At 40.0% G+C, this 25336-nt stretch overlaps 1 protein-coding gene across 1 annotated transcript; it reads left to right on the plus strand.

Annotated features, from left to right (window-relative positions):
• The first annotated feature begins 69 nt into the window (after positions 1-69).
• TBC1D31 (TBC1 domain family member 31) lies at positions 70-23586 on the plus strand. Its single transcript, XM_083872033.1, has 22 exons — positions 70-223; positions 2488-2634; positions 3184-3299; positions 5137-5315; positions 7711-7862; positions 8280-8439; positions 8677-8877; positions 10066-10242; positions 11076-11155; positions 11259-11405; positions 11676-11809; positions 12816-12949; positions 13532-13711; positions 14695-14927; positions 15534-15686; positions 16852-16987; positions 17905-17997; positions 19683-19823; positions 20656-20850; positions 21266-21416; positions 22432-22548; positions 23234-23586. Exons 1-22 carry the CDS (start codon positions 147-149, stop codon positions 23368-23370), a joined length of 3240 nt encoding a protein of 1079 aa, XP_083728159.1. The 5' UTR covers positions 70-146; the 3' UTR covers positions 23371-23586.
• Positions 23587-25336: the final 1750 nt, after the last annotated feature.

Consider the following 25336-nt stretch of genomic DNA (forward strand, 5'->3'; position numbering starts at 1 on the left):
CATTCCCCGATATCTGGGGGGGGGAGCGCTCGACCCCCCGTCCGGCTCCTCCCCATTGGTGAAGCGGGAGCGGGCTGTACCACGCGTGCGGCGCCCCCGGCGCGGAGCGTGGGCGGAGCCCCGAGGGCGGCGCGGGAGCGGCGGGGATGGAGCGCTGCGATCTGGGCGAGCGGCGGCGGGGGCCCATCTGGAGCCGCCGGGCGGGGGCGGCCGCACCGCGGGGGTAACGGGGCAGGGCCGGGGGGAGCGGCTGCCCCAGAGGAGCGGGCGGACGGGGCAGGGCCCACCTGAGCCTCCTGCAGGGTGGTTGAAGGGGCAGCCTGGGGATACCCGATTAGATAACGGAAGGAGCACGTTCCCCTTGAATCGCTGCGGTTGGAAGGGGCCTCTGGAGAACATCCAGCCCAGACCTGCTGCCCAGGCAGGGTCACCTAGAGCAGGGTACACAGGAGCGCGTCCAGGTGGGCTTGGGATGTCTCCAGAGAGGGAGACCCCACCACCTCCCTTGGACAGCCTGTTTGGTGCCAGCCCTGCCAGCCTCAGCCTCAGCCTACTGCTGAGGTCAGACTTTTGTGTTTGAGTTCAAGGCCGTCGCTGCTCGTCCTGTCGCTGGGCACCACCGAAAAGAGTCTGGCAGCACCCTCTTGGCACCCGCCTTGGAGACACTTCCATGTATTAATGAGATGCTCTCCTGAAGGCTGTAAACCCTCCCTGCTCAGGCTGCTCAGCTTGGCTGGGCACTTGCCCCAGTTTAGTGCTTCCCTTTTGGTTGTATTGAATAAAATGCCATGGGGGAATTCCGAGAGATTAATCGCTGTGTAAATACTGCCTGGTCTAAGCCGAGGAGCAGCAGCACAAACGCTGCTTTGGGGGCCTCTGCCCTGGGGAGCCCCTGTGAACTCCTAACTCTGTTCTCCTGGCTTAGTTTAGTGGCAGGGAAGCTTTTGAAAGGCAGAAAGTGACATTGAGAAGGTCTTGGAAGGTGCTGTAGCTGCAGTGATAAGTATTTATGTTTCAGGTAGTTTTAGAAGCAGAAGTCATGCTTCATTTGTTAGGTCTTTAATGTCATAATCCCACAAACATCACTGGACTTCAATTACAATTTAAAATATTTTATCTTTCTAGTTTCATTTTTCTGGCCCGTTTATTGAAGAAAAGAATGAGTTTAGTGAGGTGCACTTAGTTTTATCAGTAGTCTGCACCGTGGCTGTATGACCTCCCTCTGGTGTTCACTCAGACTTTGTAACATACCCCCACAGCCCCATGAAGGTGTTGGGCGGCATATTCTGTGTCTCAGAGAGCTCTCAGCATCTTGTATAACCATGCTCAGAGCATTCTGAAAGTGCCCTGCAGTCTTTAATCAACCTGCCAATATCTGGCACAGTTTTAGGTGTTTAGTTAAATTGTGAATTTACATCCAAGTGATAACACAAAATTATTGGCTTGCTTAGTGTTAGGCAATGAATCCAGGAATAGCAGATCTTCCAAATCTTGATGCCCTGCTTCCTGGAAGAACATTCATCTTACAGCTTTTTTGCATGTTTCTGCTTCTGGCTCCATTTTATGTGGACAGCACAGTACAAGGATGGAAGTGGAAAACTGCAAGCTTTTGTTCTATAATAGCTCAGATGAATAGTAGTAAATAAGGCTTTCTTCTTAGAATCATAGAATGGTTTGGAGTGGAATGGGCCTTAAAGATCATCTAGTTCCAACCCCCCTGCCATAGGCCTGGACACCTTCCCACTAAACCAGGTTTAGAGACCATCCAACCTGTCCTTGAACACTTCCAGGGATGGAGCATCCAAAACTTCTCTAGGGAGCCTGATTGTCTCACCACCCTCACAGTAAATAATTTTGTCCTAATGTCTAATGCAAACCTACTCTCTTTCTGTTTGAAACCATTCATCCTTGTCCTTGCATTCCAGGCCTTTGTAAAAAGTCTCTCTCCACCTTTCTTTTAGGCTTCTTTCAGGTACTGGAAGGCCACAATTAGGTCACCTCAGAGTGTAGCCTTTTCTTTTCCAGGCTTAACAATCCCAATGCTTTTGAAGACTGTGAAAAGAAGTGATATTAAAACTTATTTTCCCCAATCAGAGTGGTTTCTTACAGTAATGCACAGCTTCTCAGTTTTCTAGAACATTTCTTTGCAGTGGTAATGATGAGCCAGGTTCTTTGTGAGTGTTGAATTGGGCTTTCAGATACAGCAGCATATATTAGTGTCATTCATTAATAATGGAAATCCAGTAACCAGGAGCCACACAAAAGGATCATGAATGGTGAATTTTCCCCTATCTGCTTTACATGTCTTCCAACCCAGTGAATTACTTCCTTTGTAGTATATTTTTTATATTCGAAACACATGGGTTTCAAGTAGGAAAATCAGAATTGTAAAATTGTAAGATAGAAACATTTTAATCCTATGTCTTGCGGATATAAAGGGCAATAAAATGATTCTAAGCATGGTTGTTTTGCTGGCTTTGTTCACAGAGTTATGGTGAACATCATTCACAGTGTCCAAGGGTACCATTCAAAGACAATACATTTTCTGAATGTGGCTTTTGACAGTTCTGGGGATTCTCTCCTGGCCGGAGACCGCCAAGGGAATATTTATGTTTTTGACTTGAATGGGAACAGGTAAGAATATTTCTATCAAGACTTTTTAATTGTCTGAGACATCTGTAGCATTCAGGGGTGTGGAACTTGCCTGGACAGGATCCCACAGGTTGGGTTTTAGCTAGATAGTTTTAAATAGGTAATAGTGTGCTCAGAGCTGAAACTTCAACCCAGTGTCTCATGTGGACTCCTTAAATGTTGTTTCATTAGTTTAGCTGCTCAAAAAGATAAGAGGCTTGCAACTGTAAACTGAACAGCAATGCCATAGAACTTAAGTGCTACCACCAGGAATTATTCTTGGGCCAATATGGATCAACAGAAATACAACAACCAGTCTTTTAGCATTTTAGTACTGAGTTTTAAAACATTAATACTGCTATTTAGATCTATTATTATTATTGTATTGTATTATACTATCTATTATAATTGAATATGATTTACTCACTCCGTTCTCTTGAGTTTATTTTTTTCTCTCTGTACCCTACATTGAAACCAATTAAGTTACTACTTCACTTGACATTAAATGAAACAAAGTTTCCTAACACAATGAGACTGTGTATTTTTAAATAGGTTCAGCCTTGTTCAGAGAACAATGCAAGCTTGCACTGCTTTGGCATTTAATCTTCGAAGAAAGACAGAGTTCCTTGTGGCTTTGGCAGATTATTCTGTTAAGTGCTTTGATACAGGTAAGGAGAAATTTCAAGGCTTAAATGCTCTCTGTATTGATATGAAAACTTGCATAATTTTAGTTTTGATCTTAATTTTTTGGATAGTTTGTTTTATGGAAATTATACTGTGTATTTCATGCCATCTGTCTGAAAAAGAAAAGTTTGGGCCCATGTTGGTTACAGTCCTTGGGTAAATGAACCTAAATGAACCCTTTGAACCTCCTCAGTCTTTATTCCAACTGAGTCACACAGGCATCTGTTTAACTGAAGTCCACCACAGGAGTGTAGTTAGGTATGTTACCTTTTTTTAAAGCAGTTTTTTATATGTTTACTTAGAATGAGGTACTCTAGTAAAATAACGCCAAAATAAAACCAGTTGACAGTATATTAGTTTGCAACTGAACATGTTCTTAACTATATTTACAGTAAAATATTTGAACAAAGTGATACTGTACATAAAAAGAAATGTCAATACTTTTGAGTATTCAAGTAGTTCTATATCCTTATTCAAAAGCAATATTAAAAAATTAACATCACAGCTGTGTCTTTGTCTTGATTAGAAGCTAAGTGGTGAAGGGCAGTGACAATTCATTCTTCATTAATTATTCTTTACCTATCAGAAAATGCAGTTCTAATGTCTCCATTATATCCAAATATTATCTGGATTTAAATATTTTTAAAAAGCTGTAGGAATCACTCATTATCTGTGAAGATTTTAATGTAGCAGAATGTTCCTCAAAATAGTGGTAGAGTTAAGGTCTGACATCCTCTGCACTTTTTCTCTTCCTTTTAACAACAGCAAGGCCAAACTTAGATGTTTGGATGTACTTAGAGAAATCTTTATTACTCCAGAGAGTACTGCATGTTTATATGGTGCTGTTTCCAGATATCAAGTCACACTGAAGAATGTTCTAAAATTTGAATGGTACTCACCTAAGTTGGTGCAGTTCCTTAGTTATTAGACAGAACTTACCTGGTGGGCTCCATCCCCTCCTTTAGAAGACACACTCTACTCCCATGGCACCTCTCAGGTGATGACAGCTTTAAACACTCCATTGTCTGTAAGCACAGCAGAAAGTTTGACTGTTAGTCTTTATGAGCTGCTTTATAGCCATTTCCTATCTTTGATGCCACAGCAGTAGCTGGAGCCACCCCATGGGCTGCCAGAGAAACCACCCAATGTAAACACTGTAATTGCCACCAATGCAGTTTGGTTACTGAGGGAAGATTAGTGGTCATGCAGTCACAAGTGGGAGACACTGTAGTCAGAGGAACCATTTCTTTAGAATGCAGTGCACAGCATAAAAATGTTTTGTTTTCTAGAAGAATTAATGAGCTGTTGCTTTCTGACTCTGCCTTTCTATAGTCATAGCCCGTTGTCATTAAAACCTTTCTTCTTTGCACCTGTAATAGTTGTGTAATCATTCACACATTCTGTCCACAAGTAAAAACAAGTGCAGAATTCTAACTAGAACATTCAGTCTCAGCTTCTGTGAGTGTTCACATCAGATATTCTATGAGCCATACTGAATTTAACTGATCACACTGACTTTTTTTAAGATTGATTTTTAGGCTAAATTAAACAAGTCTGTGCAAGTTGGCTTTCTGTGCAGAACTGAGCATAACTTATAAAACCTGTTACTTGGAGATGAGGAGAAGGTTGTACCTCTCTAAGGTATAATAGCCATGTGAAGACTGATACCTTTGTTTCTTGTGTGTTGGGCTGTAATGGCAAATGGTTATATACCAGTTATGCTTAAAAGTCTCTTTCACAGTATAGTGCTGACAACAAAGACTAAAATAGTAGTAGTTCCACTTTGAATGGCTTTCATATCTTTTTCATCAACTTCTGCAGGAACCCAGGAGCTAGTTAGCTGGATGAGAGGCCATGAATCTTCAGTGTCTTCCATCTCTGTCCATGGATCAGGCAAATATGCCATCACTACTTCCACTGACACAGCTCAACTGTGGGACTTGGACACCTTTCAAAGGATAAGAAAGCTGAATGTTCGTCAGTCTGTGGGTATACAAAAGGTGAGTAAAGAGCAATTGCTAAAGGGTGAACATGCACACCACAGAAGGTATAACATCACGTATTAAAATCACATTACTGGTAAATAGTCTTTAAAATACAGATGAATCTTTTTTGTCATCTTTGGGCATCTCAACTGTCATCCTATCACATCACCCTGACCACTGAAATCATGACTCAGTAGTTGCAGAGATCTGCTGGGAACTTTTAAGGAGTCTCCATCTTTAGAGATGCTCAAAACTTGCTTGGACATGACATTGACTAATCCAATTTAACTTGGAAATTGGAGCCATCTTCCAGGTTGACCTTTCTTGGGCCTAGAGTTTGCTCAGAAGACCTGTGTAGATTGATTCCAGCCTGTATGGTAGTGGGATTTAAGGGTGTTGTTATAAAAACAGTTTTGATGTCATAATGGTAACTTCAAACAGTCACTACCACCTGCCTCCTCCAGCTTCTTATTCCAAAGCTCTTCTGTCTGTGCATGCAAAGTGTTGAATGTGAGAACAAACAAGGCTGAAAAGGAACTCAGCAAAAAGAAATCACTGCTTTTCAGCCTAGTGGTTTCTTTGCTTCTGTTTGCTGCACAGACACACAGGAACAGCATGGGTGAGAAGGATGACATATTTATGTCAGGGAGTGGTTAAAGTAGGTCTCCCTTAGCATTACACTGCTTTAAACAGGTCTGCCTGCGCCACCAAATGTCACACTTTGGTCTAAGTACTACAGAAAGTCCTGACCCAGTGCCTGGGCATGGCTTGCACACGTGCTGCCCTGCAGTGAATAATCTGACAAACACCACCTCAAACCAAGGTTCTCGTCAGGCTGGCCACTAAAAAGCCATGATGCTTTTGCAGGGAACAAGGCTATTCATTTGAGTGTCCTCACCCAGTTCTGGGTCAGGCAGAAATTCTGTCAGCTTAAAATAGTCACCTAGCAATTACTCTGTGAAAGATCATCCATAAATATTTGTTTGTTTGTTTTATTAAAACTGTTGTGTAGTGCATGTTGCTAAAATAATCATAACACCTTCCCTCCAAAGATGGATGCATTTCTCTAGTGGGGACAAGATTTTTCTGCTGCTCAGGATCTTTCTTTGTGTAGGCTATGTGTAGGGACTCCTTATTGGTAAGTAGCTCTTGGAATTTAGTAGAATCAGGATGTTGCAGTATGGAAACAACCTTTAAAGCCAAACACTAGTGATTATTATTGACTTAATAAATCACGTTTGGGAATCAAGAGCTTGCTCTCTTGGTTTAGTGATACCATTTCTTATAGGATTATGCAAGTGATCTAGATTACACTTTCCTGTCTTTAGAATAATGGTATTTATTCTCATGCCACGATCTAAGACATACAGATAATAAGTAAGCACTTATTATTACTGAAGTTCAGATTTATTGTCAGAACACAGGCCTGACACTCAGTATGCAAAGCTGGATTCTGGCTTGCTCTCTGAGCCAGTGTAGCAGTGTTACACCAATCCTGTGTGCTTTTTGATGCCTCTTAAGCCCAGCTGCACTCCAGCATACACCTTCTGTTAGGTTGGTATGGAGCAAAGCTAATTTTAAAAGATAGAGACTGAGGAGCAGAGTGAACAGATAGCAGGTGAGACAAATGAGAATACAACACATCTACAGTGACTCTTTCAAAACCATCACTGTTTATTCAACAGCTGCTTGTGGTATTTTTCTGTAAATACCACAGGAAATACCACAGTAAATACCAAAGCAGAAAATTAGCAACTATTCAGTACCCCAGTTTACCAAAATTCATCTGCTCTCAATTCATTGTCTGGTCTTCCTCAGGGTCCCTGCAGGAGGACAGAACAGCTCAGTCTGTCTGAAGATAAATGACTCTGGTAGCTGAGATGACTCTTTTCCCCACAGGTTATTACTTTTGCTCACTGTCAAGTGACTCATTTGGCGTGAATGTCCAATTTTCAGTCACTAAGATGAAACCCAGCCCATGTATTCCATATTTCCAGATTTTCGGAGCCCCAAGAGATCATTCAGACCAAAACTATGAGCTTTTTAGCACTGACTTAATCTCAGCCAGTGATGTCCCCAGCATTTATATTACGTCCTCTCTGCACTCATTGGAAACAATAAAGTTTAACAGTTGTAAAAATAAGACAGATAAAATTTAACAGTTATTTCAGCGAGTTGAACTGGCTTAACAAAGGGCACAAGAAGTTTTAACCAGTGCAAGGAGAGCACACCTGCTCCTCTCTAGGCTGTCACAGGGGACAGGGACCAGCTCCCAGTGGGATCCAAGCCATGCGCACTTATAGTAATAGCCACACCTGCCATGTTTTATTTTGTCATGCACATTGGTTAATTTCAAATATACTTCCTTGACAACATCCCATTTTTTTTTTTCTTTTCCATATTCTTCCAGGTTTTTTTTCTTCCATTGAGTAACACCATTCTCAGCTGTTTCAAAGATAATTCTGTTTTTGCATGGGAATTTGATACTCTTCAATGTAAATACCAGTTGCCAGCTCCTGTAGAAGGTTCTATATTATTTTATAAGGTGTTTGCAGTTACCAGGTAAATTGCTATTTTAAACATTCTAAAGGCAGACTATAAAAATTGGGGTTTAAAACAGGTTCTCTTTCTTTATTTGTAATCTTTTATGGAAGTATTGAGCTAAATACTATGATAAGCTTTTGAACTCTACTGTGACTGATACTTTCATCAAGGATCAATAGCATTTTTTATTATAGTCCCATAACTGTTGAAATAAATCAGGTTGATTTTTAGTGACCACTAAAATAAGGTTTAAACTATCCTTTGCTAAAGCAAATTTTATTATTTAGGAGCTATTTTGTTCTTTCAGGGGCGTATTACAGGAAAAATGGCTGATTCAAAAGTGATTTGAGGGCACAGAACAAAATGAACAATCTCTTTTTAGCTAACACTAATTTACATTATAGCATGCTGATGGAAACTTTACCTGTGATCCAGGGATAGTCGGACTTTGGTAGCTGGTGGAAAATCAAATCATCTTCACTTGTGGTGTTTGGAATTAAAGCAGTTGATAAGAATAATCCAGATGCCTGAGAAAGTGCGAGCTGTCCGTCACCTGGAATTCCTCCCGGACAGTTTTGATGGGGGCTCCAATAAGGTCAGTTTTTTTCATAAAGCTTAAGACAGGAGTATTTGGTTAGTGGATTCAACACCTAGACTTGGAAGGCTTTTGGGGGCCACTGGGGGTACAGGGGTATAGGATACAAAAGGAAAGTTACTGTGCTGAATCTTTGCTCAGTTGCTCCTTTAGCTTAATGGGATGTCATTGCTGAATTGGATATTGCTCTTGGTTTTACATTGGCAGTATTAATGGATGAATCCTTTTAACTTATAGGTCCTTGGAGTGTTAAGTCAAGATAATATTATGAGGTTTATCAATATAGAAACATGCAAACTTCTTTTTGATATTGGGAGTCCTGAAGAGGGAATTAGTACAGCAGTGATTAGCCCCAATGGACGGTATATTGCCTCAGTGATGGAAAATGGAAGCCTTAACTTATACAGTGTCCAAGCTTTGACTCAAGAAGGAAATAAGGTAGAGTATTTTACATTTTTTAAAACAGCAGTAAGTCTCCTTAAAGGTGATGTTTGTCTGCATATGTTTTGCATCAGCAGTAGTTTGCAGACATGTGTTGAGGTGTTGTATTTAACAATACAAAAAAGGAAAAAGTGATTTGTACAGTTTCCTTTACAGTCCCTCCAGCCTGTCAGGTAATTTGATGTTTTTAAGGTGTATATATATCACTGTGCTACTGGTGTTGGAAGGAGGAGATGATATTTCTTTCTATAGCAATTTGTAGGCATCAATTTCTTTTTATAATGGTGTTTTGGAGGAAATGGAAACAGAATAATTGTGCCTCTTCTGTTCCATTTCCTATAGGAAATGTTTTGCAACTAATGCCCTCTTAAACCGTGGGCATAAATGGTGTTTTTGTTACTGTGGTTTTATTCTTCTTACTGTGTTATTGGATACCAGCATGCATCATTTATGGCATAATCATACACTCCTAATCCTTCCCAAATAACAAACATTCTAAATACCAGTTCTTATTTTATTACATTAATTTATTAATGGGAGTCAGCTTTCTAAATACAGAATTCCATATATCTTTAATCACCATGTCTTTGAAGTAAACAGTAAGCAGCTCTGGATAATGATGGAGCTGGAGCTGAGGGAGGATGTGTAAAGATGTCACACACATTCCATTTGCACTTTTGCTGACGGTTTGACACGAACTGGGATATCCACTTTGTCACTTGCTTTCACAATCTCCAGCATTGAATTAATTAATACCTGCCTGACACTGAAGACTAATTAAGGTTTGTAAAGGTCTTCTGTATTCCCTTAACTGGTGCTATAGAAATGCAAACTATTTTAATGACACTGAGAAACACACTAAAGTAAATAACCCGAACAGTATGATACATATCTGTACTATCCCAATTACATTTTTACTGTTTGTTAAGCAAGGAAATAACATGATGTTTGAGTTAGCTTGGAAACTACATAAACCACCTCATAGAGCAGTTTTATTCATGGACATTCTTTTTCAGGAGTATACAATCTATATCTGTTTATTTACAGTATAAATGTGTTCCTAATCTTCTTTTTATGGCCATCAAACTCAAAAATGTGGCATATAAAATAGAGTAAACAATAAATTATATTTCTGTGTAATCTGTCTTACATGATTTTAACCAAGGTATTCATACTTAATACTAGCCTCCACCATTCATGTTCAGACTTGTAGAAGATGGGCCCAAGTACACATCAGAGGCAAATAAACTGATCACAAAAGTGACTTCAGAAAGGTCAAAGGGGCCACAGAAATCCAAACAAAGCAAAATTCAAAGCAGATTGCTAAAACTGCAAGCAACTACATCACTTGAAAATAAAGAGGTAGGCAGAAGTTGCAAATATTTTGTCCTTCACTCTGCAGTGTTTATATTTCATTACCATTTGCTTTAAAAAATAAATTCAGGCACTGATACACTTGGGTATTTGAGCAGAGCAAAGATTAAGGAAATTTTAGTACCATTTTCTCAATTTAGCCCATACTCCTACAGTGTGTGACACAGCCAGAGCTGCCTCCAGTCTGGGGTACCTCTGCAGTTGTTCAAGCAACTTGTGACACATTTGGTATTTGCTAGATCTGATCTGCTTCCCTGCAGAAAGCAAACTGGCATCTCTAAAATGTCTGCCTTGAATCCATTTGCTTTTTTTCTTAACTGTTTAGAAGATGAATTACTGTTACATTTATTCCCCTCTGTCATCACAGTGCCATTTTCTCTCTCTGTCTTTATTTCGTGGCTTTTATGTATATATTTTTTATTTTTTTTAATATATATATGTGTATGTATGTGTATATATTATATATATATATATATATATATATATTCCTGTTTATGTGTCACCATATGATCTGTTTCTTATGTTATGATTCTTTATGGTTTGCTATATCCACCATTTAATAGTACATAGTTCAGTCGGTTTGGGTCTGATTTGCTTCTCACTGAAATCAATCGCAGCTGTTCTTTGAGTTCAAGAGTGTTTTGAATGACCTTTTTTTTTGTTGTTGAAGTTCCTAGGACAGTGTAATAGGCAGCAATATACGTTTGATTTTTATTTTTTTTTTGACACTGTGATAAACTTCAGTATTTAGCCATGCTCATTGATTAGAGTGCAAAGAAAGAGAAAATGGTAACATTTATTGTTGATCTCCTGTTTTGTAGAATGAATTGCCAGGTGGATTAAACAAGAAACGTCTGCAGGCCTTACTGAAAGGATTTGGAGAATATCCAGCTAAGTACAGGTGTTTTTTGTGTGCGTGTTCATGCTTGCACAAAATAAAATTGCTTGTGTTTACTGGCCTATGAAAAAGAATTTCCTTGACTAAGGCTGCATTTTAATTGCAGGATGTTTGTTTGGCGTTCCTTATTACAACTTCCTGAAAACCACTTGGCATTCAATAGCCTGATAGACAGGGGAATCCACAATGCATTCGTAAATATTCACAAGCAGTATCCTATCAAAAGTAGAAAACTGCTGAGAGTTCTACAGAGGTAAAATACGTATTTGTATTTATTTAAAAATTACAGATTTTTATTGTCATATAGTCATCTGAAATGTATCCAGTAGCTAGAATCATCTGTAACAAAAATTCTAAAATGACACAGTAGTGCCCTCGTGCAATTTTGTTTTGGTAACTCATACAATCCTGCATCTGTCTTGAAGTTCACAATCTTTCTATGTTGTGGTTGTAAAATACATATTATATTTTTGTTTGGTTTTGGATCAATATTTTCTACAACTTTGTTTGCCTCTGTGTACAGGACCTTGTCAGCTCTAGCTCACTGGTCTGCTATCTTTGCTGAGACACCCTACTTGCCTTTGCTAGCATTCCCATTTGTAAAATTATTCCAGAACAACCAGCTGATCTGCTTTGAAGTTGTTGCTACAGTAGTAGGTAAGCAATGATTTTAAAAACTCGAATATGCTGCAACATGTTTAAGCTTTCCAATGCAAAAGAGCTTTTCCTGCTAAAATGACTAAGGTATTGCCTTATTTAGAGGTCACCAAGGTGTTACCAGGAATTAACATGGAGCTTAAAACAAAAACCTCAAAATATGAGACTTCCTTTTGCAGTGTTCCTAGCAAAAAGTTAGCAGCTTTAACAGTGTTTGTAAAGTCTAATTGAAATGTATCTAGCATTTGCAAACTCAAATGTATCTAGCATAATTATATTGTGATAATTAAGTCTCTGAGACATGGGAAGAGGAATCACAGCCACCCAGTTCACCTGTCACCTGCTCCCAGTCAACAGGGAATGAGCTCTTTCAAGGTTTTACTCTGTTTAGTTGTCCTGAGCATGTGGTAACTCAAGCCTAGACACTTGTCTGAACACTGGATGTGGCTGTCTTCTGAAGAAACATTCTAAATTAAGTGCTTTACACTTAAATTAGTTGTTGCAGCTGCTGCTAAATCCACAGAAGATATGTGCTGCCAAACATACATACCCACTTTGCAACCACATGCTGTTGGTGAATAAGTATCCAAGTTTACAGAAATTATCCTTAGCACATTGAAAATTACTTGATCCAGGCTGTCGTTTTGTGAGACAGAAATACTGGTTTAAGTATTGTCACCCTAGGACAAGTATTCCCATCTGCCTTAGTCTCACAGCTCACAGATTTTTTTTTTTTTTTCACTTTATATTTGAGCCAGATTAGTTCTTCAGTCTGGTTCACAGTGTACTGACACAAAAACTCATGCCAGTGCAGCTGGAGGAGTAGTATACTGTGGGGATGTTTTAGGAGTGCTTGTAAAGAGAAAAGATGGGAGTCTGTAAAATAGGTTTTGCTGCCTAAAACAACATCTTAAATGCATCAGCTTTATAACCAAACTTCAGGGTTGTCATGAGTCTTTTACTCTGGATTACAGTGGATTGTGTTCAGCTTCTTGTTCTCTTTCAGTTAATTTCTGTCAGCACTGGTTTGAGTACTTTCCCAATCCTCCACTTAATGTCCTTGGTATGATAGAAAATGTTTTGGCACATCATGACAGAGAACTACTTCAGCATTTAATAAAATACAATGTGACTTCACAGGTAATATTCTAGACAACTATTGTATACAAAAATATACTGCAGTGAATAATAGTGTGCTAGTCTTTTATTTTGATGTATTTCTAGTTTGGGGGAGTTTTCATTAAATAACAGTGAATTGTGTGGGAGTGTAAAGAATATATCATTGCTTTCCTGTTGTTTTTCCTTGTCCATGGTCATATACATGCTACTTTAGTTCTTTAGAAGTTCTTTTCTTTCAAGTCCACATTGCTTAAAAATCTACTCATCAAATTATAAATGTATCATTTTTTTAACATGGACATAAGTGTGATGAATTAACTTTGTAATCCCTGTTTATCATTAGGGATGATTTTAGCTTCACAAATCTAAGCAGAACATTTAGACATCCAGTGAAATAAGAAATGTATTTGTAATCACCCCAGATCAACTTCGACTATTTAGAGTGGGTGATGAAACTTATCTTGAAGTGTTCTGGTTTATTTCCTCTTTCTTTCATAAATTATTAGATTCTTGGTATAAGGCAAGAAAAATCGTATTATTTCTTTACAAGGGATGGTAAAATTGTTCTAATGAATTATTTTGTTAATTTTCCCAAATAATTAGGTTTATGCTTGGCCTCTCCTAGAAACACTATTATCTGAGGTTCTAACAAGAGAAGAATGGCTGAAAGTGTTCGACAATATTTTCTCCAACCATCCTTCCTACTTCCTAATGATTGTTGTTGCCTATTGTATATGTTCCAGAGCTCCCTTGCTCCACTGTAGTCAAGCTGCAGATTTTGAGGTAAACATCTTCATATTTAAGTCAATCATGTGGAAAAGATGTATAAAACGTTGTATCTGTTGTTAAGACAGGTTGGAAGGAGATCCATTTCCACATTAATATCTGGTACTTGACAAACACACAGTAAATGAGTAAAACATTGAACAATTTCCTGCTGTTTCATGCAAGGAGAACTTTAAAAGCTTTCATAAGCTTTCTAATGTCACTAAAAGCCATTTTTAAACTTTCAGTAGTTCATCGAGCGCAAAATAATTCTGTCTCTTTTTTGAGGATCTAGTATGGACTTCTGCCTCTGGAGACAATAATTCTGTGATGTTGCTTCATTATCCTCTTGTCGGGTTTTCAAAATTAGGCAGTATTATTGGGTGTTCTCTGAAGTGAAATTAAAATGTTTCCTTATGTTTAGTGTTCCATGAGAAGAGGATTCTTTTTCTTATGAAAATATCTCTGTAGGCAAACAAAGGGTTCCACCTCTAAAATGTGCTTATGAGCAGTCAATCTGACTGACATCAAGCAGGTAACATTATTGCTATGTCTAATAATAACCATTTAGAGATTTTCTTGGTGGATAAGACCTTTGACAGGAAGAATAGTCCTGCAAGAGGAGAAACTTCTGAGTTTCATGGCTGAACACTGAAGGTTGAGGCAGGTTTATCCAGTGGTAGGAGTCACTGTTGGACACTCTAAATTGGCACCCAGCTTCCTAAATCCCATACACAGCTGCCATTTGAAGAGAAGGAAAAGAACCATAGCATCCTTTCCCACCTTGAAGAAGTTTGGCTCAAGCCACTTGAGCTGGTGATGTTTTATGAATTTTAGGGAAAACTTTAAAAACTTTTTAAATTAACTGTTGAAATATAGATCTTGCTAATTTTTTGGATCATTCCCAAATATGTGTATTAAAAATAAATATATATTTATGTAAAAACACATAAAAGTGCATAATCTTGTGTAGAATGTAAAAGGCAGCATGTCTCTTACAGTATTTCTTTCATCACCGTAACAACGTGGACATTAATGTTGTGATTAAGGAAGCCTATCATCTCATGGAGGCTACACCACTGGATATCCATCCACAGCGTATGCTTGATGACTTCACACCACTTACAAAAGGACAGTACCCTGTATTTAATAAATATCCCACGTTCATTGTGGATTATCAAGCTCAGGAATGGCAGAAGATCAGACAGGATGAAATTGAATATTTGCGACAGAGGTATTAGTGGGGAATTGAAGACAGTCTCACACTGGGAGGGACAGGTGGACACAATTAATTGCCTTTGTATATGGTAATGTGTATACTTGTGAAGAGAGATGAGAAATTTCAGGAAAAGGACTTTAAATAGCTGCTAAAGGTTGAGAGTTACTTGATTTGATATGTTTTTGCATTAAGTCATTAGTCTTATCTTAAATAAAAATTTTTTTGCTAGGTAGTAGAAGATATTGGGCCACAGGTCACCAAACCTGGAAGCTCAGAGCCAGAGCCTAAGCCTCTGTTGACCTTGTGGAGTCCAAGTTTTGAAGGGCCAAGGAGTTCTTAGCTTGCTATTGAAATCAGTGGGTACCATGAAGCCAAGGCACCCTTAGAAATTAGTTTTTGTTAAGAATGAAAACTCATGTGTACTGGACTCATGTGTAATGCTCTGTTTTCTCTAACAGTCAACACGGTGACTCTTCCTCACGTACTTTGTCACGACAAAGGGGATGCCATATTCTTTCATGTCATCTCATTTTGGCAGTTCTTGGCTAGTACTGTCATCAATTTCAAAGTAATCAAGTAATTTCTTGATATATGATTAACATGTGACCTCCTTCCATGTAGACAATTAGCACATGAGTCAGAAGCCAAGGCACAGCAACAGAAAGCAGAAGATGAAGCCTGGTATAGAAAGCAGAAATTACTTCGAGAAGCTGAAGAACAGAGGCGAAAAATCCTACTGGAAGAAGAAGAGAAGTTGGCAGAACAGAGGCAGAGGTATTAGAATATAGGAAGCATTAGGGGTCTGCCTACTGTGGCCTGCTATTACATTTTTAACCACGAGTAAAGGAGAAATGACCACTAATTTGTATAAATGGTAATGTGGGATCACTGTGGTCTGATGGGTCATATTTTGGTGTGGGAATTAAGTGATCTGAGTTGTATTACTACCTCACTCCCTGGAAGGAATACAGCAGATTAGAGGTCAAGTTACTTTATTTTTTTTGCCTCAGCTCCCAGCCATTTGTCTGGTTCCTTTGGATTGGGAAGTCTCTTGAACAGTCAATTGCTGTGTGTCTGCACACTGAGACTTCAGACTTGCATTGTGGTCAGACCCACACTGCAGATATGAGATATAGGATCAGTGACTGTACAGGGTCTTGGATCTCTAGTGGATCTAGAAAACAACTGCTTTGTGTATCAGTTGATAAGCAAAGAGTTGTGATAGTAATGAAGTTGAACTGTAAGTTTGTATATTTTGCAGTTGTGAAGGTTTAAGGTTCAACATCTCCATAGTTTCTTAGATGAACTACAGGTAATCATGGAATCATTGAAGTTGGAAATTACCTTTAAGATCATCAAGTCTAACAGTTAACCCAGCACTGCCAAGTTCACCACTAAACCATGTCCCTCGCCACCCTGGTTTTGAGCACATCTCCTAAACCTCTGTAACCTACAGAGCTTTTTTTAGAGAGGACAGCAAGCCTTTAATTGCAAACTATTCCTTGAGTTTGTGGTTTTGTTCTTGAAAGAGTTTGATATTTACCAAATGAACTTGGGACTAATTTTGTGCAGCAAGAGGTACCAGGACACTGGCAGTTATTCTAAGGAGTAGTTTCCAGTTTTGGATCAACATTAAACTTAATAAAGTGTAAATAAATAGTACTTAATAAAGTGGAGTAGAAACAGGGCACAGGACTTCAAAGCTTAACAGGAGATATTGCCATTAGAAGATTTGTGTCTGTGAATTTTTGTCTCCTAAATAAAAACTGGACAATTTACAGGAATGAAAGCAACTGTTCTAAGCTTTGTTAAGCTGGAGATGAGCTCATAGTAATTAATGGCTAACTGCATGGCATGTTTGTGCTCTTTGGTATTGACCTTTTACATATACAGTATAATTTCTATTATTTGCTTATTTCTGTTTATTTTGGCTTTGAAGGCTTGCTGCTGGGAAAAGAGAACTGAAAGTAAAGGAACTGCAACTTTTAGATGCTTCAAGAAGGCGTTTTCAGAACTATCAGCAAGATCAGCTTCAAATGAAACTAAAACAACTCGATGATGAAATTGCAAGAAAGGTTGAGAATTGCTGAAGCAATTCTTTTCTAAAAGGTTTAATAGGGAAAATAAACAAGGAAAAAATGCATAAATAAAATTTTAGTCGATATACTGTGATTTGTGAGCCCAGGGATGTATTTAGCATGAGGTGGACTGCTTTAAGTGGTAAATGCGTAATTTAACAGTTTTATTTGGCACCTAGTATGTACCACTGGCTTGCTTTAACTGGCAAAATTCCTGAGAAAAGCCAGATTCACCTGACTAGTGGCAGTGTTGAAAAATGTAATGAGTTCCCTAAAGGGCTAGTGAATTCTCAGCTGTCTGTGGGCTGTATGTCCAGATTGCAAATTAACTCTGCCACTGATTGAGAGGCTCCACAGTGGACTCTGGCCAGTCCTGACTCTACTTCCAAATCAGTACCCCAGGCACCATGGCATGCAGGTGCTGAGAATGGAAGCTTTTGCAACTCATGGGCACAAATTGAGTCTTTGCAGGGCTATTCCTTGTGTCTCAGCAATACACAGAGCACAGTGTAGCTGGGTGGTTGTTTCTGCAGTCAGGACACTGTGACACTCCTTAGCTCCAGCTCAGCTCAGGTTCTGTCAGGTACAAAGCAGCCACTTTCCCCTTCTGCCTACTGTCCTCCACAGCATTCTGGCTTCAGACACTCCTTACTTAATTCAGAGCTGCATCTGGCAGGTTTTTAGTATTAGTTCAAGACTGGTATTTCCCTAAGTTAGCTTGGCTGGATGCAGAACTCTTCCTGTGCCTCTTTTCCACCTCACCCTGTGTTTTTGTTAGGCAGTATTTTCCATTCTTTGTGTGAAAGTCAACCAGAACTTAGGGGCGTGGGGGTTTGGACATTCTTGTTGATAACATTTTTTTAAAGCAGAAGAATTTCTTTAGTCTGTTTTCATGTGTTTCTCTTCCCTACAAGGCATCTATGAGAGAGCAGGAAAGAGCTGCTGCTGTTCAAGATATAGAATTACAATGGATGGAACTTGAATCACAAAAACAGCTTTTTGAACAGGTAATTATTGGGGAATTATACTAAATATAAATATTTAATGGCTCTTTCTTTGAAGTTCTTGGATTCGATTGTGTTCACTCAGCCAGACCTTGTGAGGAGAAAGGGGGGGCTGGTTTTTTCTCTTTTTTCTCTTTAATAACTTTTTTTAGAACAAATCCTCTGTTGATAAAAGCATTAATACAACTCACTGTTATCTTGGGGTATTTTGGGTGAAAATACTCATATCCTCCCCATTTTATTCTTCTCCTTTGCTGAGGTATCATTTGGTTGCTGCAGGGTTTAGTTGTGGGCTCAGCTGCTTGAGGGAAGTGAGGAACATGTAAATAAGAAGTAAGTGTGTAACAATGTGTTCCTCATCCAGAAACTCCCACCTTTTCATCTGTGATATCCAGACATATCTGCATTTTCTAGAGAGAACAGTATGGCAGATTGATGTAGGTGATGAAAAAATGTCTAGTTGCCAACAACATCATTAAGCAAAAAAGAGTGGATGGTTCATGGGGAATGTGCAGTTCCTTTCTGAAATGACTGATTTATTCAGAAATAGGGCTATTCAGTGATAAACAGCTTTAATCAGTAATTCTGTCTAAAGTTAAATTTTAGTTAATTATAAATTATTGCAAAGCAAGGATGCCAATGGAAGGCTTTAGAATGTTCATTTTCATTAAATACTCATTTAAGTGTTTAGAAATTAAAGCTACATGTACCCATCTTGAGGTTGTGTAGATCCAGTGGAATAAAGGAGAAGCTGACATCCAGCTCTCTGACCCTCATTTTGAAACGTGTCAGCTTATGTTTGGGTTTTTTAAAGCTTTTGGTCGTAAATTTCTTATAATAACTGGGCTAAATTTCTGTTAGCATTTATTTATTCACTACACAGCCAACTATATTGTGGCTACATAACACAAACCAGGCTAAGCTCATTCGTATTCCAGTACATGTAAAGTCGGCACTCTTAAGGGAACTAATTCTACAGTGATCATCCTCTCTAGGCTAGAAAGGTAGCAATTATTTAAGTAGCTGAGGATCTCTGTTTGCCCACAAGAGCCTTTGCAGACAGGCTTTCCCTGTGCTGCCATCAGCGAGGGTCACAACTCCACCTCCAAAGGATGTTGACTTTGCTTCAGTTCCTCAATAGATTCCTACAGGCCTGGGAAGGGGTTGTAACTTCTGCAGAAAATTGTGTAGACATGCCCTGGGGAATGTGAAGAAAAGGTGGTAAGTTAAAATGCTGTTTCTAGACCTGCTAGTCTAGTACTACTTCAGCAAATCATCTCTGTGTTCAGGCTGCAGATGTGTTTATTTCAAGTCCCAGTGCCACAAAACACAGTTTGTAGCAGTGAAACGTTTTGGGGTTTTGGCCAAAATTTGCCATAAATTGCAGAATATTTTCATGATTAATCTAGTTCATTTAGTTTCGAATTCTGCTTTTGTTCGCCACAGTAATCTGGAGAATGGAATTGCATCCCCTGTCAAGAGTCAGGCCACTGTTATGACTCATGCTTCATCTAGTTCCAAGCAGATAAAATAGCAGGGTCTATGACTTTCTTGGACAGTTATGATATGAGATCTGTGGATATATTCAAATACTAGTTTAATGAAATTTTAATAAATGTTAAAGAGATGGAATTACCAATGTGAGCTAGTAGCTTAGCAACAATAATTTTTGTTTGTGTGCTTGGCAGCATCTAATCAAAGACCAAGAGGCAATTACAAAGGAAATGAAAGAAGACATGGAAGCCCATCAAAGAAAGGTGGATCTGGAAGATCAGCGTGTTCAGAGATTGATAGAAATAGATAGAGAAGAAATACAGAAAGCTCATACAGTAAGATGATTGGATCTTAACATGTGTTGTGGGGAGTCAATATGCTAAGTTATACAAGTATTACTGGTTAATAGGATTTTGACTGTAATTAACTAGTTCAAGTTAATATGGGAGTATTTTCTAAAGAAATCTAATTTCTAGATACCTATATTAGCAGATTAAGATTCTGTGTTTAAAATTTTGAGATTTCCAGAAATCTGACTGAAGTGTCCAAACAGATATATAATACTGAAATTCTCTGGACCTGCCAGAAACACTAGCTGCTTTTTTTTTTTACTTCTCAAAACTTAGAAAGCATATAAGACTCAACAGTACTTTTCAAAACAAGTCATCCTCCTGTTAAGGAACATGTTTTGTTTGTAACCATAACAAAATAAAAGATAGCCTCAAAGGAGATTTCAGTTGGTAGTGCTTGGCAGGAAATTCAGCTGTAGAAACTGTCTTCTAGATCACAGTAATGAATGTCTGTAGCTTGACATTAGGAATTGCTCAGCTTTTCAAGCTCAGAACTTGTAACTGCACAGTTGGAATAATAGTTGCAGCTATCCCACCGCCCATATGCTTGGCATCTGCATTTGTATATTGTCTAGAAATAAACATATGGGGCTGAATTTTTGTAAACAGCATTTGATTTTTGGAAGCAGATGGATGTGGGTGAAAGTATTGGCATTCAGGTATCAATCTTATGACAGCTGCACCTGTTAGTGAGTGGCTCTAGCAGGGACACCTGACAGGGATACTGGAGAACACCTCAGTTTGCCTTGCCTGGTCTGTAGGTGAGGCTGTGCAGTTGGAATAGACTGAATTTCTGGTAAGAAAGGTGTTTTATTAGGTGGCTGAAGAAAATCTAAGCAAAGCTGAGCAGAGGCAGATTGACACCAAGCAGAGGCTGCAAGCGCAGCGGAGATTCCGGCGCGATGACCAGGACCGGGAGAGGAGCTACAGAGACATTGTCAAGCTCCTGCAGGACAACAGGGTGAAAGAAGCTGAACTGCTGAAGGCCATGAGGGAGACAGAAGAAAAAAAGGTATTTGCATAATTTCTTTTTCTAAGTGGGCCTGGCAAAAGTGTAACCATCTTTTGCCTGTAACAGGGAGTGCAGAAAGCTGAAATGTATTAATAGAAATACTTTGTTAGAACTCTCCTTTCTGTTTTGACTGGAGGTTTCTGGAAGCACAAGAGTGAATTGGTAAGGATGTTTTAGCCTTAGGAAAGCATCTTCCTATTTCTGTAAGTTCCTTTTATTTTTCTTCTCTGACCCAAGACTTTTACCTTTCTCCAGATGTTTGAATGAGACATTTTTCAAAATGAAACCTTCGCACAGCTGACTAACATATTTTGATTTTAGGGTGAAGTGTAATCTGTAATAATCCAGATGGTTCTATGTGTTGCTTTTTTCTTGTAACACATCTGTTAAGACATTTAATGTCTCTGTTGCACAGTGGGAAGACGTTGTACACAATAAAGCTCAACTGGAGGAAGAGCAGAAGGCGGCTGCTGCTGCAGATGGGCACAGGAAGCAGTTCTTAGATGGCAAAATGAATGATGCACTAGAATTGTCTGAAAAGCTGCAAAGAGATGATGGCTGTTTTGGTGAGCATGTAGATAATACAGTTCTGTGTGGATGTTGGCATGAAGCATTCAATGACTAAATACAAGCGAACCGTCCAATATTGGGGATAAACTTAGGCATAGCTCCTTTACTAAGCACTCCATGAGTGCTTTTTGGCAATATTCTTTCAGGAAACAGATATATCTGTTTTCTAAGGCCAGACTTGGAAAGAAATCTCAGTTTAATATCTATCAAATGCAGCAATATAAATGGTATTTTTGGTAGGAGCACAGGTTTAGCTCATCTTAAAACAATTGTAAAATTGCATCCATTAGAAATTTTCTGTTAAATAATGTGGTCCTATGATGACATGCAGTATTACACCAAGAAGTGGCTTTTCCAAGTGTTTGTTAAAAAAAAAAAAAAAAAAAAAAAAACCCCAACATATTTATCTGCTTCCAGAATTGGCCAGTACATCCTTCTCAAGTGGTTTTGTGTGGTTTTGCAGGTATTTCTCCTATCTCCCCCACCATACTTCCAAAGCTCACATAAAATTAGTGATTAATATTAAGGTTAGGTGATTAGTATTGCTTTGGGCAAACTTTTTCAGCCTTTGTCCTTATTTACCTAATGTTTTAGTATGGAGTAATTTGCAACTGTGCATAATTAAAATGGGTGGCTCCTAAAACTACAGGCATGAGTAGCCATATTCCGTATGATCTTAGTGGCCTATTTGTCAGAAGATTAATTATATAGGAAGAAACAGCACATGTAATTTCTTATAGAGCTGTAATTTCTTAAAGGGAATTTTAAGAAATTAATGAAATTACAGAGCTGTAATTCCTTAAAATGAAATGCAATGATGCATAGCTTTGACCCGAAGAGTAGAAACACTGATCTCTAATTCTGAGCAAATTGTACTTGCCATTAACTGGAGTGGGTGATTGTTCTAGCTTTGCTTCCTAGAGAAAAACTGGTTTACCTCCAGCTAGAAAAATTCACTAGAAACTTCAATATTTTTGATTCACAAAGAACCCTTCTTTCCATTTCCCACAGAGAGACTGCATGATTTAAATTCCAGGTGTACAGAGAGAGGGGTAGAAGTCCAGCAAGTGCCAAAGTCTGGAAGGATCTGTCTCAATGATTTGTCTATATTAGCATCATCACCACACAGTAAGTTTCTAAGTTGGGAGTCTCTCTTACATTTAGTTTCAGAACATTGCTGGAACACCTGGCTGTGTGATTGAGTCATTAGTTGTGTAGGTGTTTAGTGGATAGTAAACCAGTTTATTGTTCTGTTCTCTTTCACACCTGCAGAAAATGTCTTTTCTACCAGGGCTGGCACAGGTAGGAAGTGCCTGAAGTGTGTCACATTATGAGAGTGATCCTAGTGAACCTCAGCCTAGTTTAGTTGTATTCTGACCTGATCATCTTGCCCATGCTTTACTGTCTTCATAGCTGTTTATGATTTGGGCATGTTGAGAGGATGTAGAGCTGTCTTTCACCAAAATCTGACTGGGAGTTATAGTCAAGAATTAGTCTAATTTCCTCTGGTCTATCCTAGCTCCTCTGGCAGTGAAAGCACAGTTTAAAATCCAATGCAGCTTATGTACAGAAGTCTGCAGGCAATGGGAACCTCTCGACCTGCTGTAGCCCCCATTACAATATGACCTGGTAGCCAACAGAGGCACCGCTTCCAAAGAACTTGCTCTTACTACTCTGAGGGCTGCCTCACATCCAGTGCTACTGAAAAACAGCATTTCTCTGCCAGAGACGGCTGTTTTCCAACAGGTATTTGTAGTGTTTAGAGGAAAACCACCAGTTACAACGTTAAGCTTCTTGCACTTTGTGTCTTTAGGCAGAAGACGAGCGGAACTGGCGCGGCAGGAGCGGGAGCTGATGGCACAAGTCCGGCGGCTCAGACAAAGGCTCACCTCACGGGCCCAATCCAGGCACCCTCCAGCTCCTGTCCCAGCTACAGCACCATCACCTTGAGATGATTTGCTCTGGACCTCAGCTATGCTTTCAGATTATTAATCAGTGAAAAGCTAAATATGTATAGTATGATTCAGGATGGATCACAGACTGTTTATTAAAGGCTTCTGGATATATTTTTATATAAGAATAAAATCCTAGCTGGAAAACACATCTTTTGTTTGTAACCTTCTTGTTATCTTTTAATTCTAAAATAAACTCATTTTTTACTATTAAGTTACTGAGTGTGCAGTATTTGGGTACTTCATTTTTTCTGGTGGCTCCCCTGACTTGAAGAAACAAACCACTGTTAAAATGTTGGTTTTGTCAGTGATGAGTAAGTGGATTCTACAAGCTGCAGCAGGGAAATTTGCAATTAGAGAAAAAAATCCTTTCCAGTGAGAGCCAAACATTGAAACCAAGACCCAGAGAGGGAGAGGAGCACCTGCTGCTGGAGATGTGGGTAGTTGTTACACATATTAGCAGGTTCATTTCATGAGAAAGAATGGGAGAGAGGATTTAAACAAATACCCTCATAGTGCTTGTGGTACTGATGGCTCATGCTTTTGACCCAAGAGTCAAGGACATGATGTGGTGTTACAGTAAAAAAGAATAGGGCAAAGTAAATTAAAGTGAATCATCCATAATTTCTACACACAGTGCTGATACAGGGGTAGACTCGGCCCTGTGAAAATATGAGGGCTGGGATCTTAATTTGTCCTGCTTCCCCTGGAGTTTTGCTGATGCACTTTGGGGCAGCAGTATTGGAGCGGGACTGCTCGTGGTGGCCCTGGGGGCTGAGGCACCAGGCAGACCCAGGATGATACCTCTAAACCAGCAGCTTTTTGTCACCTGGGGCTGGAAACAGCCTCTGCTCCTTAAATTACATGAAAACCTAAAAGCACAAAGGTGCTTGGTTATCCCTGCCTTAGCATCCTTTGGAAGTAGAGTCACAAGAGCAGCAATCAGGCTGCATGGAAATCTCATTGCAGCCCTCGGCTGAGTAGAGAAGAGGCATCATTCGTTTTCCAAGGGGGAAAAGTGCAACAGGCCAGGATCATCTCGGAGGCAGAGGGAGTAGATGAGAAAAAATGCCTTTTTCTGATGATTGTCTTGGGGTTTACCTATGATTATTTCTATATTTAAAGGGAAATCATAAACCCAGTGAGGTTTTGGCTATATGTGTATGTGCATATGGTTTGTAAAAAGGGTAAAGTTGTAAATGAGCACAAACCGGAGTGTTTCCCACGGGCAGGGCCGGTGTCCCGCCGTGTCCCTCCAGCAGCTGTTGCCCCTTGGCCGCAGCCTGACCCGGGTGTGCCCAGTGCCACCGCAGGAGCCACTGTCCCGTCCCCACACCCCTGCACGGGCTCGCACACAGCCCAAAGGCTGAACACCGGCTGCCAAAAGCTACAATTGCAGAAATTACTCCCGCGACCCCAGAGAGACAGGCCCTTGACCTGGACCTGCTGCTTCATAAATCACGACAAGCACGACTTGGAAGTCACCGCCCGGCTCAGAGCGCGGTGTCTCTGTGCGATTTTGTGGCCGCTAAAAGCGCGGAGGGGAAGTTGGCCGAGAGCAAAAGAGCTGCCCGCCTTTGCCCCGTGTGAGGATCGAACTCACGACCTTCAGATTATGAGACTGACGCGCTACCTACTGCGCTAACGAGGCGGCTGATACGCTTTTCTTCCAGAGGGCACTCGAGCCTACCCGCGGCCTCGCTTCTCCCCGGGACAACCCGGCCCTGCCCGGCCCCTGGTCCGCCCACAGCGCTGCCCTCGGGCGGGATCCTGTCCTGGGGCTCGGAATGATCCCGTGGGAGCGCAGGGTGACAGCGGGGCGTCGCTACGGTGACTATGGGACAGTGTAAGGTCCCACAGGATAACCTGTGAGGAGCCCGCCGTGCCCATGTGCGGGACAGACCCTGAGGGGACACATGGGAGGTCCCGGCCCAGGAGGGCAAGGCCGGCCCCGGCCGGGCCGG

Source organism: Zosterops lateralis (assembly GCF_965231275.1).
Source record: "Zosterops lateralis genome assembly, chromosome: 1".
In the NCBI taxonomy this organism is placed as follows: Eukaryota; Metazoa; Chordata; class Aves; order Passeriformes; family Zosteropidae; genus Zosterops; species Zosterops lateralis.

Coding starts and splice junctions, on each gene's coding strand:
- TBC1D31 (XM_083872033.1), top strand. CDS start 147: ATGGAGCGCTGCGATCTGGGCGAGCGGCGGCGGGGGCCCATCTGGAGC. Junction 2,635..3,183: donor TTTGACTTGAATGGGAACAG/GTAAGAATATTT, acceptor ATTTTTAAATAG/GTTCAGCCTTGTTCAGAGAA. Junction 15,687..16,851: donor TTGGCAGAACAGAGGCAGAG/GTATTAGAATAT, acceptor TTGGCTTTGAAG/GCTTGCTGCTGGGAAAAGAG.